This window comes from Hyaena hyaena, unplaced genomic scaffold (genome assembly GCF_003009895.1).
Source record: "Hyaena hyaena isolate Hyena2069 unplaced genomic scaffold, ASM300989v1 scaffold_326, whole genome shotgun sequence".
Classification (NCBI taxonomy): domain Eukaryota; kingdom Metazoa; phylum Chordata; class Mammalia; order Carnivora; family Hyaenidae; genus Hyaena; species Hyaena hyaena.
The window spans coordinates 1,383,678-1,398,087 of NW_024080959.1; the positions used below are offsets into that span (position 1 = coordinate 1,383,678).

A 14,410-nucleotide genomic window follows, 5' to 3' on the forward strand; every position below is an offset into this window, starting at 1 on the left:
TAATTAGCCTTAAATTTAGCGATTCCAGAAGGTGTGAATTTTGATTTTAATTTGCATCAACACTACATTTATGCTTGATCAGTTATAAACTTTTTCATATACTTGTAGACCTTATTTGTTAAGTGTCTAAGTCTTTTGCCTACTTTTTTACTGGGTTGTGTTTATTACTGATTTGTATGAGTTGTTTATATATTCTGAATACAAAGCCTTTGTCAGGTATATATACTGATGGTATTTTATCATATACTAATGGACTGAAGTTTTCAATTTTGTTGAAATCCAATTAATCTCAGTGTTCACTGAGAGTACAGCCTTCGGTGGGTTCCAGCTTTCCTTGAGGAGGTGTCCTATCAGATTCTTAATCTGCTCAGGTTCTGAGCCTGGTCCTGTCACAATGCACTTTAGTGCTCCACTTAACCTACTGGATCCCTCCTGTTATAAACTGAATTACGACTTTCTAAAATTCATGTGAAGTCCTAACCTGTGATGTGACTATATCTGGAGATAGAGCATGTAAGTAGGTAATTAAGGTTAAATGAGATCATAAAGGCAGGCCCCTTATCCGACAGGATTAGTAACCTCCTAAAAAGAGACATCAGAGAGCTTGCATGTGCATTCTCTTTGCTTGTACTGAGAGGAAAGGCCTGGGGGCGGTGCAGCAAGAGGCAGTGTCTGCAAGCCAGGAATAAAGTCCTTCCCTGAAACCAAACCCAGCTGGACCCTGATCTTGGACTTCTAGCCTCCAGAACTGTGAAAAAAAATTTCTGTTGTTTAAGCCAGGCTATGATATTTTGTTATAGCAGCCTGAGCAAACTAATACACTACTCTTCACATAAGGTGAGTGCCTCTTTCTTCACTTTTCCTCAACTTGTTGAAGATTCTCAAAAAAATTCAAAATGGCATCACTCAGCAATTAGAATCACTTTCTAGAGAAACAGGAGGATGGGGCAGGGCATCTAGTTAGCTCTATTGCCAAAACATTTGTTTTAGGTTAGTATTTCCTGTGTATTTATAATAATATGCACCACTGGGGCACCCGGGTGGCTAGGTTGATTAAGCATCAGACTCTTGAATTTGGCTCAGGCCATGATCTCACGGTTCATGATCTGGCCTTGCATCAGGCTCCACACGGACAGCATGGAGCCTGCTTCAGATTTTCTCTCTCCCTTGCTATCTGCCCTTCCCCTGCATGTGCTCTCTCTCTCTCTCAAAATAGATAAATAGAAACATTTAAAAAAAAAATGCACCACTATGATAAAGGGTAAGACAATGACTGTTTAACTTACATCTGTATATGAAAAGGTAAAGTTGATAAAGACTTTCAATAAGGAAAAGTAATCATTTGGATGAGAATAAGAAAGAAATATAAATATTATGTTCTCGGGATGCCTGGAGGGCTCAGTCAGTTGAGTGTCCAACTTTGGCTGAGGTCATGATCTCACTGGTTCGTGGGTTTGAGCCCCGTGGTGGACTTTGTGCTGACAGTGTGGAGTCTGTTTTGGATTCTTTATCCACCCCCACTCCCCACCCCTTTCCCACTCGCATTCTCTCTCTCTCTCTCTCTCAAAAATACACATTAAAAAACAAAAAAATATTCCCTAAATCCTGACATTGGAAAACTTAAAAAATATTCCAATTATGGAAATAGCTAAGTGAACATTACCACTTAGTGTTTTCTTTAAAAGATTAAAAAAAATCAGTCTGGTGGGTAATGATCAGTAATAATTTTTCTGAAAAATTTACATTTACAGAGATATCTGCTTTATATCTGTGTAGGTACAGTTGATGTTTGAACAACATGGGGGTTACAGACGCTGACCCTCTGTGCAGCTGAAAATCTGCATGTAATTTTTTTGTTGTTAAGTACTCTCTAAGCCCAAAGTGGGGCTTGAACTCACGACTCCAAGATTAAGAGTCACATACTCTACACACTGAGCCAGCCTGGTATCCCTATATATAATTTTTGATTCCTCAAAATGTTAGCTACTAACAGCCTACTATTGACCAGACAATTAACACATTATTTTGTATGGCTATTACATATATTTTGTACGGTATTATTTTGTGTTATATACTGTATCCTTACAATAATGTAAGCTAGAAAAAAGAAAACTGTATTAAGGAAACCATATGGAAAATGCATTTATAGAACTGTACTGCATTTATTGAAAAAACAATCTACATTTAAGTAGACCCTCATAGTTCAAATCTATGTTGTTCAGGTCAACTGTATGTGAACACACACACACACATACACACTTTTTGGTGAACTGTTTACACATTCTCCTATATAACCATAATTTCACTTACTGTTGATAATTTCCAGAACATTTTTAATTTCCACAATTGTCACAAGAATGTCTTTAGAGACTTAAAGTTCTATTATTATTATTATTAAGAAAGAATATATATATATTTATATATATATTTATATATTTATATATTTATATATATATATATATATTTATATATTTATATATATATTTATATATATACTTATATATATATACTTATATATATACTTATATATATTTATATATATATTTATATATATATATATTTATATATATATTTTAGAGGGAGAGAGAGTGTAAGCTAGGTGTGGTGGGTGGGGAAGGCGGGGGAACAGGCTCAAACAACTGAGCCACCCAGGCGCCCTGATTGAGACTTTTTTTAAACAACAATCCAATCAAGGTTGAAGTATTACACTGTATCTGGCCTTTTCTATCTTTTTAATCTTGAATAGTGCCCCCTCTATCCTTTTTCTTTACAACAGTGAATAATAACCAGTACTAAAAAAAAAAATCAGGGGTGCCTGACTGGCTCAGTTGGGAGAGTGTGCAACTCTTGATCTCAGGGTTGAACTCACAACTCCAACGCTGGGTGTTGAGATTACTAATAAATAAATAAATAAAATAAACATAAAATAAATACATAATACATAAATATATACAAAATAATACAAAATATATACAAAAATAAATAGTTTCTGGTAAAAATACAATGAAAAACTCGAATACACCCAGTAAGAGTAGTAAGTATTATTTTGTGGAATTTGTTTGTTGGTTTATTTCTTTGTTAAGTAAACTCTAGGCCCAACTCAGGGCTCCAACTCACGACCCCCAGATCAAATGTCACATGTCCTAGTGACTGAGTCAGCCAGATGTCTCTAAGCACTTAATCTTTTATGTACAATTTTGAAACAGAAACACTTAAAACCTCCCTCTCCCCAAATCTCCGGAAATGGAAAACTTTTCAAAAGTTTGGCATATGAAGCTTTTTAGTCTTTATCCCACTTAGAATGAATATTCCAGAAATAAAAGAGGATGCTGCCTCATGCCGAACTGAAATGACACGTTATGTATGGTTTATGTATGGGTCAGTTACCTTCCTAATACCGGAAGCCTCTGAATTCAGAATATCATCAGACTCCAAAGGTTTCAGATAAGGGATTGTGGATTTGTCTACGTATTGGGCCAACATGTAAACTGAGTTTATAGCTAAAATGTCTGGAAAACACAGGAGATAAGATATATCCTGAATGCTGACCTTTAACAGAAGTTTCCATTTCTGAAACAGGTTCTGATTTTTCTTCTCCATTAGACTCATCAACTTCTGCCACTGTTGTTAATTCTGGTTCACTCTTGTAGAGTCTATAATCCGGACCCTTGAAAAGATGATGTGCAATTAAAAAAAAAAAATTGCTACAAGTTTCTTTTAAAATGCTTACCTCTAAAGACTCAGATCAAACCCTGAAAGCTAAAAGTCTCAGCCAGCTATCTTGGGGACAGAGCACAACTGACATAGAGGTTATAACTGATATGGTCTTCAAATTAAGAATATTCCTCTTAGGGACAAAGTCATTAGAACATTTTTTATCATAGTAAACCTGAGGTCTGAAAATAATTATATCATATTAACTCAATTAGTCCTATTCCTTACCCTCCTACTTGTCTTCTAGCTTACCACATTTTACATTTCTTTAACCCCAAACCTCTTATTTTCAGCCTCCATGGGTAATGAATATTTCTCCTTGGCAATGTCCACATCCTCTAAGTTTTCTTAAATGGAACGCCCACATCCTAACCCTTTTATCATGCCTAGTAACAATCTTTTTCATTCTTGCTTCTTTCTGATTTAAATATATAATTGTACCTTTAATATCCTGAAATGGTATATTTAAAATAAGACTTCTTAGACAAATGCAAAGTAAGCACTTTACAAAAACATTAGAAATACAAAATTATGAAGTATTAAATTGTAAAATTAAGAAATGAGAATGGTAAAACCAAAACAGGAAAAACACAGATAATAAGTTTACATATAAATAAAAAAAAAAACAAAAAAAGCACTGGCTCAAAGTGGGGTTATAATAAAAAAGAAAGACTGAGTGTAAAATAAGTTATCAAAAATGAGAGGGCATGTACATGATTGATTATTCTGTGGCTATTGAAGCCACTTACACAGTGAGATCCATTTCTTGGATATCCTTGAACTTGATGAATCTTCTTTTCTTCAGGCAGATGGACTGGGCCCCTGCTATAACAGAGCAAGGAGCTGCTATCACTGGGCAGAGGGGGGGTAATGGGAGGCTGCTCTGTAAAGTCATAGGACCGAGGAAGTGGAGGCCGAGGTGGGACTACTTCCTCTTCCTAAAGATTGTAGAATAGTCACCTTATTTAGATAAGCATATTGAATTAAGTATATCTAAATTCTTTGCAATGGTAAGTTAACTTAAAAAAATCACTTTAAGATAATTAAAGGGACACTGCCAAGCCAAAAGTCAGTTTCATATTGAAAAGTAAAATAATGTTTATGATAGCCAGTAACTGGGTCTTAAATATGGTTTTATCTAACTTTTTTCCCTGTAATATTCAGGTTAGCTTTAGTTGAAGCTCAGAATCAAAACAGATGTATGACTCCTGTGTTTCACTTTAAAAATAAAAGAAAATAATTTAAAAATCTTACTGCCTATTTGTTTTTGCAATTTTTAAGAAAAAAATAAAGAAATATTTCTTTTTGATTGGTTTTAATATAAAATTCAAAACCACAAATGCTTTCAATTAGGTTGACAGTATCTCTTTGTAGTTGTAATTTCTTTATGGTATACATGACACACAGAGAACTTATCCATCAATCATCTTATAAATTTTACCAAGAATAAGAAACAATGATAAATATTCAAATTACTTATATTAGAAAAAGTATGACAATGTTAAAGTTCTAACATAAATGCAAAGTAGTGATTCTATTAGTTTATTTATTTTTGCATTGAGGGAAGAAAAATTGTATCTGTTAGAAGTACCAAATTACTGAATCAGTGAAATTTCAAGATTAAAACAGCAACTTAAATATATTTAGGAAACATTTTTGTTATGAAGAGAAGACAATAAAATTCCAATTCATGATTCATACATTTAAAATAATTTAGAGTTAGACAAACAATCCAAACTTACCTCGTTTTTGTACTTAACTGTTGAGAAAGGCTTTGATCCTGCCATACCTATTAAAAAAATTATAAAATGTGACTACTTACTCTCAACATATCTTTTAAGTCTACATAAAAAAGGAATAATTTCATTTATTTTATTTATTTATTTTTTAAAGTTCTTATTTTTAAGTAGTCTCTATAGCAGACATAGGGCTTGAGCTAACAAATCCCACAATCAAGAGTCACATACTCTACAGACTCAGCCAGCCAGGCGCCCCCATTTCACTTATTTTAAAAAGCCTTCAGTTCTAATCCCTCATTTATTAATGTTTTCAGAATTTGAAGCCAGTTACATTAAAAAAATACAAGTTAAAATATCTAGTTTATTTTTATTTTTTGTTTATTAAGTATTTGCTTTTGTTTTTTTATTTTTGAAAGACAGAGAGCATGAGCGGGGAAGGACAGAAGATCCAAAATGGGCTCCAGGCTGACAGTAGTAAGTCTGATGTGGGGACTGAACTCATGAATGTGGGGCTTGAATTCATGGACTATGGGATCATGACCTGAACTGAAGGTCATATTCATTCGACTAAGCCACCCATGTGCCCTTAAGTTTATTTTTGAGAGAGAGGGAGAAGGAAGTGGTGGAGGGGCAGATAGAAAGAGGGAAAGAATCCCAAGCAGTCTCCTTGCTGTCAACGTGGAGCCTGATGCAGGGCTGGAGCCCACAAACTATGAGATCATAAGTCAAACCTGAGCCAAAATCAAGAGTCAGACACTTAACTGACTGAGCCATCCAGGTGCCCCTAAATCTAATTTATTTTTATTTATTTATTTATTTTTTTATTTCTAGGAGAGAGAGACAGCATGAACAGGGGAGGGTCAGAGAGAGAGGGAGTCACAGACTGAAACAGGCTCCAGGCTCCGAGCTGGCAGTCAGCACAGAGCCCGATGCGGGGCTCGAACCCACAAACCGCGAGATCATGACCTAAGCGAAAGTCTGAAAGTCGGACGCTTAACTGACTAAGCCACCCAGGCGCCCCCCCTAAATCTAGTTTAAATAAGGGTATAGGGAAAAGAGTTTTCTGAAGTACTACTGATGTAAATATAATCCAGTACAATTTTTTAAGAGGGCAATCTGGCAGTTCCTATCAAGTATCGAAGATGTGTGCTCATTTCCCACTTCTTCTAATCCCTAAGCACTAGCATGTATGTTTAGTCATATACAGAAGAATGCTCATTACAGCAAGGCTTATGAAAGAAAAAAAAAACCAACTCAAAAACTGGAAACAAACTACATGTCCATCAACACAGAAATAATATTATAATACATTATAATAATAATTATACATTATAATTCATCTATACAATGAATTCTTACACAGCTATTACTGCATTCTACCATTAAGGAGAAACAAACCAAATTGTTGAAAGATAAGTATAGTATGATTCCATTTTTTGTTGTGGGGGAAAAATTCCTAAAAGCAAAACATTTTGTATATAATTAAACACATAAAACAGTAATTTATTTTTGTTGTCGGTGAGGTTGACAGAACTTTTGCTTTTTACTTTCCAAACTTGTGTAATGATTCAATGTTGTAAGAGTGCCTATTTTCTGATGTGAAAAATCCATTAACAAAGAAACCTAATTCTATGTTTCATTCCATTTATTTAAGAAAAAATTTATTTATTTTAAAGAAATCTCTACAACCGAGGGGCTCAAACTCGCAACCCTGAGATCAAGAGTTGTATGCTCTTCCGAATGAGCCAGCCAGATGGCTCTGTGTCACTCCATTTAGAATTAATATTTATGGTCAATTGCTGCGGAATAAAATATAAAGCTACTTTACCTGTTTCTGTAGTGCCCCTTTGCTGTTTGTGTTTACTCAGTCCTTCCATGACATCCTGAATTCTCCAAAGTTCTTTCTGAATCTGTGCACGCTGAATTCCGGCTGATTCGGTCTATCAGTAAAAAGAGACCACATACAGGAAAAAATAAAGTTGTAAACTACAATAATTATATATTTTTTAAAAATGAGAATTACAGTAGATTAAGTTTTGAGGATACTTAATATGATCTATGTGACTCTTCCAATTTTGTGACTTCTGTGGCAAAGATAATAAAACCGAGAAAAAAATTCAATTTCTCAGACTTAAGTGCATTATTTCACATCTCTTCAATAAGCTTTGCCTTGCATTACTGCTGATCACGAGGGACTAAAAAATGGAAAACAAAAACCAATATAGAAACTCACTAAACCCAAATTTAAAAAAATATATTTTTAAGGGAGAAGAAAAAAGAAATGGTAAGTATACTAATTTCTTAAGTTCTAGAAATTCTAGAAAATAAGATCATATTGGTCTTATCATTAGTCTTACTGAAATAAGATTCTAACAGAATGCTATGACTTTTATTGATACTTTGGATACAAAGAATTATGATTTTTGGAATGTAAATTTATTTTTTTTAAAAAAGGGCAATGAAGTACAAACTGTCACATTAACCAATAACATTTTTATTCACTGAATATCAGTTTTTGACAAATGTAGATATTAGAATGAAATCAATATATTTTATCAGTAAGCTAAAAAAGTCCTCCGAGGGGTGAAAACATGCTTTCAAAATCTATAAACATGAAGACTATGTACTAATGCTACTTCAAAAAGGCACTACATAACCTTCGTTATCCAGTTTTCTAAGCTACATGGCTGGAAGCATCCAAGTAAAATAAGGAAATATTCACACAAGACCCAAACACCATGATAACTCAGAGATGTGAATACTGACATAGACTTCTAGGGAATGAATTTCAGTTATAAAAACTAGATGTGTGCACATGTTCTATATAGAATATATATAGATTTTTGCAATAATTAAAAAAATATATAGAAAAAGTATACAATGAAAGTCTCATTTTTGTATTATTTCTCACTTATCTGATTACTGGTGTAAACAATATTCAAACACTTGTTACAATCTGAGTTTTACTTTCTATAGATTAAAGCTAGTCATATTTTCCATCCATTTTTCTAATGAATTGCTTCTCCAAACCAAAAAGAAAATTCCTTGCAGATGTAAATAGTAACTTTTGTTGAGTTAGTGGTCAACAATACTTCTCCCCGGTATGTCATCTTTTTAAGTTTTTGTTGCCTTCATTGTTTTCTTACTTATTACTTTAAAAAAACATAAGTTCTATGCTCAACGTGGGGCTTGAACTCACAACCTTGAGATCAAGAGTTACTTACTCTACTGACTGAGCTAGGCGGGTGCTCCGCTTACTTACTTATCAGTATGTTTTATGTGTCTGATGCTATTTTAAGTGCTTCAAAAATATCAACATACTTAGCCATTACAATAACCCAGTAAAGGTAGGCACTATTATGACCAATTTACATAGGGTTACAAGCATGAAGTGACTTTTACTGCCTTCTTAAACATATATTATCTCCACTTCTTAGTGTTCTTTGAGACAGGTATTATTGTTCCATTTTATAGGCAAGAAAATTAACACTTGGAACTTGATTCCAGATCTGACTGTTCATGCTAAATGGTGATGCATCTTCCCCTATTCAATAATGTATCAAAAGTCTATAGGCTAATTACAATTTGATAAGAAAGAGAAATTTATTTTTTATTATTATTTTTAATATTTTATTTATTTCTGAGAGAGAGACAGCATGAGCAGGGGAGGGTCAGAGGGAGAGGGAGATACAGAATCTGAAACAGGCTCTAGGCTCTGAGCTTGCTGTCAGCACAGAGCCCGACGCGGAGCTCGAACCCACAAACTGAGATCATGACCTGAGCCGAAGTCAGAAGCTTAACCAACTGAGCCACCCAGGCGCCCCAAGAAAGAGAAATTTAATATAGAATGGATTAGAATACATTTTTATTTTTTGATTTTTGAGTAATCTCTACACCCAATATTGGGGCTTGAATTTATAACCCTGAGATCAAGAGTTGTATGCTCTTCTGACTGAACCAGCCAGGTGCCCCAGCTTAAATTTTATATAATATAAATTACCCTTTATTGAATAAGTCCACGTAATTCAACACTTTATTTATTTATTTATTTATTTTAATTCAACACTTTAATACTAACTTCCATATAGTTAGCTAGGAACACAAAATATGACAGTGATCACACCATGTACCCAACAGAATAAAGAACTTTTAAACAATGAGAGATGGGCTACTGTGTGGGATAATAAGAATCCTATTATTAGAAATATTAAAACCTAGGTCTTAGGTGGCCAGTAGTGTAAAAACTGTTCAGGGCATGCATGAATCTCACAAGGTGTTTTGGGGTGAGTCAAAACCAGTTGAGACAATGCAAAAAACCATTCACTTCTGTACCTGAACTTCACCAAGGCGATCTAGCTGTTCTTGCATCTGGTTCCTGGTAACAGTCACATCATATTCTAACTTATCATACTCTCTCCATGCTCGTTCCAGTTCCTAAAATCAAAGAGCTGTCATTACTTTAAAGGGGAAAATGTGCTCTTATATTGTTATCACTGCAATGACACGCTTTCTAGATTTTAGAAAATTGTGTAAGTTTATACTGGGTGAATAAAAACTTTCGTAATTCATTTTCCTTTCCTATAATTCATTTTCCCTTTACTTTCCTGTTTTAAAGCACTTTCTTAACTGCCCTGACTAAAATTTCTCCATAAGTAAAAATACTACATAGGTTGTATTTTAGCATGTTGGATTTTCACTAATACCAGAAGCCTAACAAAACTTTACCTGGAATAAATTTACAGTAATGTAATTAGGTTAGCTGAATTAGAAAACTAATTAGAAACCTAATTCACTAAACAACTCAGTGAATTCTGCCCTCAGAGACTCAATATATATGCTACCCACCTCTTCTTTTCTCCTTTGGAAAAAAAAAATCACCCCAACTCTAAAATCACAGAGAGGTTTTTCATATTTGGTCTTTAACCACTCGTCATCTAATGAATATGGAATGATTCTACAAATGGTCAAAAATACACCATCATTTCACTGTTTCAGAACTCTATTCTATGGGAGTACACGTATTCTTCTACGAGCTGTAATTACTCCTCAGACATTTCAGAGTGGTATGAAGTCAACAAATTGATAAAGTAAGACAGGGGCTTTGATCAGTTTTATCATTAGTGTCGAGTGTGATGTTAGCAAATGTAACACAACCAACAAATACATGCTGAATGCTGTTGTGCAATGAATTAATAACTCTGCTCTAAGAACCGTTCATTAACAGAGATTTCTTGCCCTGAACTGTGCTGAATGAAGCCGCCCTGAGAAATGTCAGTTTAACAACAGGAAAGATCTTGGGATAAGGCAAGAGGAGGCTGAGTGTGGAGGAAAAGGTACTTAAAATAATCTTAACAGTTTTTCTTAAATGTTTATTTGAGTGAGAGTGTGCGCATGAATGGGAGAGGGGCAGAGAGAGAAGAAGACAGAGAATCCCAAGCAGGCTCCATGCTCAGCATAGAACCCAATGAGGGACTTGATCTCACAACTGAGAGATCACGACCTGAGCCAAAATCAAGAGTCGAGAGCTTAACCGACTGAGCCACTCAGGTGTCCCAACAGGACTTTTTAAATTGAAGAATAGTTGACACATGATACACAATAATCTTAACAGTTTGTTTTTTTTGTTTAAAAATTTTTATGTCTTTATTTTGAGAGAGAGACAGAGAGTGAGTGGGGGAGGGGCAGAGAGAGAGGGAGACACAGAATCTGAAGCAGGTTCCAGGCTCTGAGCTGTTAGCACAGAGCCCGATGCGAGGCTCAAACCCATGGAGATCGTGACCTGAAGAGATCATGAAATCATGAGCTGAAGTCGGACGCTTAACCGACTGAGCCATCCAGGCGCTCCTAATCTTAACAGCTTGTTTGTAAAGGTTCTCTTAAAGAGTTATTTTACTTTTCATTCTGTGCAACTAGCTTAAAATTACTTTTTAAAACATAGGTAATGGAAAGTTATTCAAGGTATACATTTCTAAAAATTAAAATGAGTGTTAAAATATGGCCATTTGGAATAATTGCTTCTTGAATATAAGATTTTCCTTAAGCAGGTTTTACAATGAATTATATTTTTTTAAAACGTAAAGATAAACCACTGGAGATTTTCTTTTAAAGGTTTATTTTGAGAGAGAGAGAGTAACTGTGCAAGCAGGGAAGGAATATATATAGAGAGAACCCCAAGCAGGCTCTGTGCTGACAGCACAGAGCCTGATGTGGGGCTCGATCTCATGAACTGTGAGATCATGACCTGAGTTGAAATCAAGAGTTAGATGCTTAACCAATTGAGCCACCCAAGTGGCCCACCACTGGAGATTTTTTATCATCTCTTTTAACTGACTTCACAATTAATAAAAATTTTAAAAGGCAAAGTGATAAAGGACTAACAATTTTTATGTCATCTACATTGTGTAAAGATTAGTCTCCTTACTTGGCTTCAACATTTACTTGAATAAATAAGGATATTATTCTTCTTTAATAAAATTTGCCTCTAACATCTTCTAATTTGTGTACATCACAAAAATTACAAATTTAAATGGTGGGCTTTAAAGGCTTTAGGGAGGGTAAAATGAAGATGACAGACCCAATAGCCGACCAGTAATTAAGTACAGATGGCACTGCCAGGCTAACACCTGACCTCTCTTGTAGAAAAGCCAGTTTCAGGGTGGATCCAAAGGCTATAGAGGCATCTACATGTCAGAAGATTTTAGGATGGTAAGAATCCTTGTCTTTCTCATGGAAACACATAATCTAGAGCTAGGGAATGAGAACCAGAAATTATTTTCAGGGTAAAGAAACACAATATACTTTCAATTTTTCTAGGCTGGAAAGTGCACTCTAACATATGGCCAAGTCCCATAATCCTCCTGGGCTTATCTGCTTCCACCTTCACCTCTGGGCTCCTCAAACATGATTATACATGGGCAGAACACAAATCAGTAGGGAACGGCAAAGAAAGGGGCAGCATTGGCAAAACATCAGTTTCTCCCAATACCTGGCTGAGCATTTCATTAAAGAATTAAAAAAAATTTTTTTTATGTCTTTATTTTGAGAGACAGAGAGAGAGAGTGGGGGAGGGGCAGAGAGAGAGGGAGACACAGAATCTGAAGCAGGCTCCAGGCTCTGAGCTGTCAGCACAGAGCCCAACGCAGGGCTCAAATCCACGGATTGTGAGATCATGACCTGAGTCGAAGTCGGACACCTAACTGACTGAGCCACCCAGGCGCCCCTTCATTAAAGAATTTAATGGATTACACAAGTACCATGTTGAAAATCTTTAAACATGACCTTACAGGTTTTTTTGATCAAGAAGATAATATACAAGTATGACAAGGCAATTAAAAGGGGTAATGACTTTTAAATATACAATTATCTAAAAATCACAAGCATTTAAGTCAGGAAAAAGTGCTTTTGATAAAAATGTGGAGAGTTTCATGCTATATACAGTTAAAAGAATGAATGAAATTTTGCAATCTACAAACCATATGGATGACTCTCACCATGTTAAAAGAAGCCAAAGAGTATATACTATATGATTTCATCCGTTTAGAGTTCAAACATAAGCAAAAAGCTAACATACAGTTTAAAAGTCAGGTAGTGGTGTTCCAGGGAAGAGTCACTGGTCACGGAGCTTCTGGAATGCTAGTAAAATTCAGTGTCTTGATATGGATGTCAGCCAAATCTATGCACATGGATTGTGTACATGGATTATATGTCTGATAATATGTTATACTCTAACAAAGGCAAAAAGGAAAAAAGTATGTGCATATGTAAGATTGTTACAGGGATGGCAGAAGACGTCTCAAGAATTTGACTTGGTCTAACTTCAGGATGGGGAACAGAGTAACTTTTAATCGTGGTGACTTCTTTATACTGAGATGAGACCTGGCCATTATGGGGGGAAAAAACCTTCAAGTAGGTCTGTAACACTGAGATGCAATGAAATGTCAGGCTACCAAAAATGAGGATTTTAATATTTAAAATGGAACTATAGTGATTACATATTTTGATCTTTATTAAGAAAGTGATAGGACCAATGATTCATTTCCAAGTTTTTAATGTAATTAGATCTTTCTTTTTTCTTTTTTTTTTTTTAAGATTTGATTTTTAAGTAATCTCTCTACACCCAACATGGGGCTTGGATCAAACTCCTAACCCCGAGATCAAGAGTCGCATGCCCTACTGACTGAGCCAGCCAGGCACCCCACCTTTTCTTTTCTAGAATCAACCATAACTTATAACCAAATCCACCTGTGGGAACAGTTACACAATATGCTATTACAAATAAATGTGTTATCTTTATTTATAACCTTTAACTTGTACCTGTAGTTTCTCTTCTAATCTCCTTGAAATAAAACTATACTCCATCTGAAAGAATTAGTTATTGTTTACTGTACAAATTTGAGATGTAATATATTTATATAATTATAAATGTAGAAAAGCTAGTATGTAGGGCAAGAAAAAGAAAGAAATACCTATTATTGTGCTACACTTTTGTTAGCATTTTCATGGATTTTATTTTAACCTTTTTCAGACATACACAATGTTCAAATACACACCAAAGTAGGGCCCACTCCAAATTCAACAGTTATGGGTACAGAGCCCATCTGGTTTCATCTATAGTACTCATATTCTACTATCTTTGTGGGCTTATTTGATTTTATTTAAATTTTTTTTAATGTTTAGTTTTGAGAGAGAGAGAGAGAGGGAGAGAGAGAGAGAGAGACAGGGTGCAAGTTGGGAAGGGGCAGAGAGAGAGGGAGACACAGAATCCAAAGCAGGGTCCAGGCTCTGAACTGTCAGCAGAGTCCAATGTGGGGATTGAACTCACAAACTGTGAGATCATGATCTCAGCTGAAATTGGACACTTAACCAACTCAGCCACCCAGGCGCCCCTGTGGGATTATTTTAAAGCAAACACCAAGCATCATATCATCTATAAATACTTCAGCATGTATTTCTAAAGA

General features: G+C 35.1%; 1 protein-coding gene across 5 annotated transcripts in view; it reads right to left on the reverse strand.

Annotated features, from left to right (window-relative positions):
* PLEKHA5 (pleckstrin homology domain containing A5) overlaps positions 1–14,410 on the reverse strand; it is a 239,797-nt gene that overhangs the window by 14,514 nt on the left and 210,873 nt on the right. For 3 of the 5 annotated variants that reach the window (XM_039249005.1, XM_039249004.1, XM_039249011.1), the window contains 5 exons: positions 9,786–9,887; positions 7,282–7,393; positions 5,457–5,503; positions 4,464–4,652; positions 3,550–3,667 (listed from right to left, as the gene is read on the reverse strand). In XM_039249005.1, the coding sequence (XP_039104936.1) occupies positions 3,550–3,667; positions 4,464–4,652; positions 5,457–5,503; positions 7,282–7,393; positions 9,786–9,887 (568 nt within the window). The remainder of the gene's footprint in view (positions 1–3,549; positions 3,668–4,463; positions 4,653–5,456; positions 5,504–7,281; positions 7,394–9,785; positions 9,888–14,410) is intronic. The other 2 variants (XM_039249007.1, XM_039249006.1) reach the window with 1 other exon arrangement.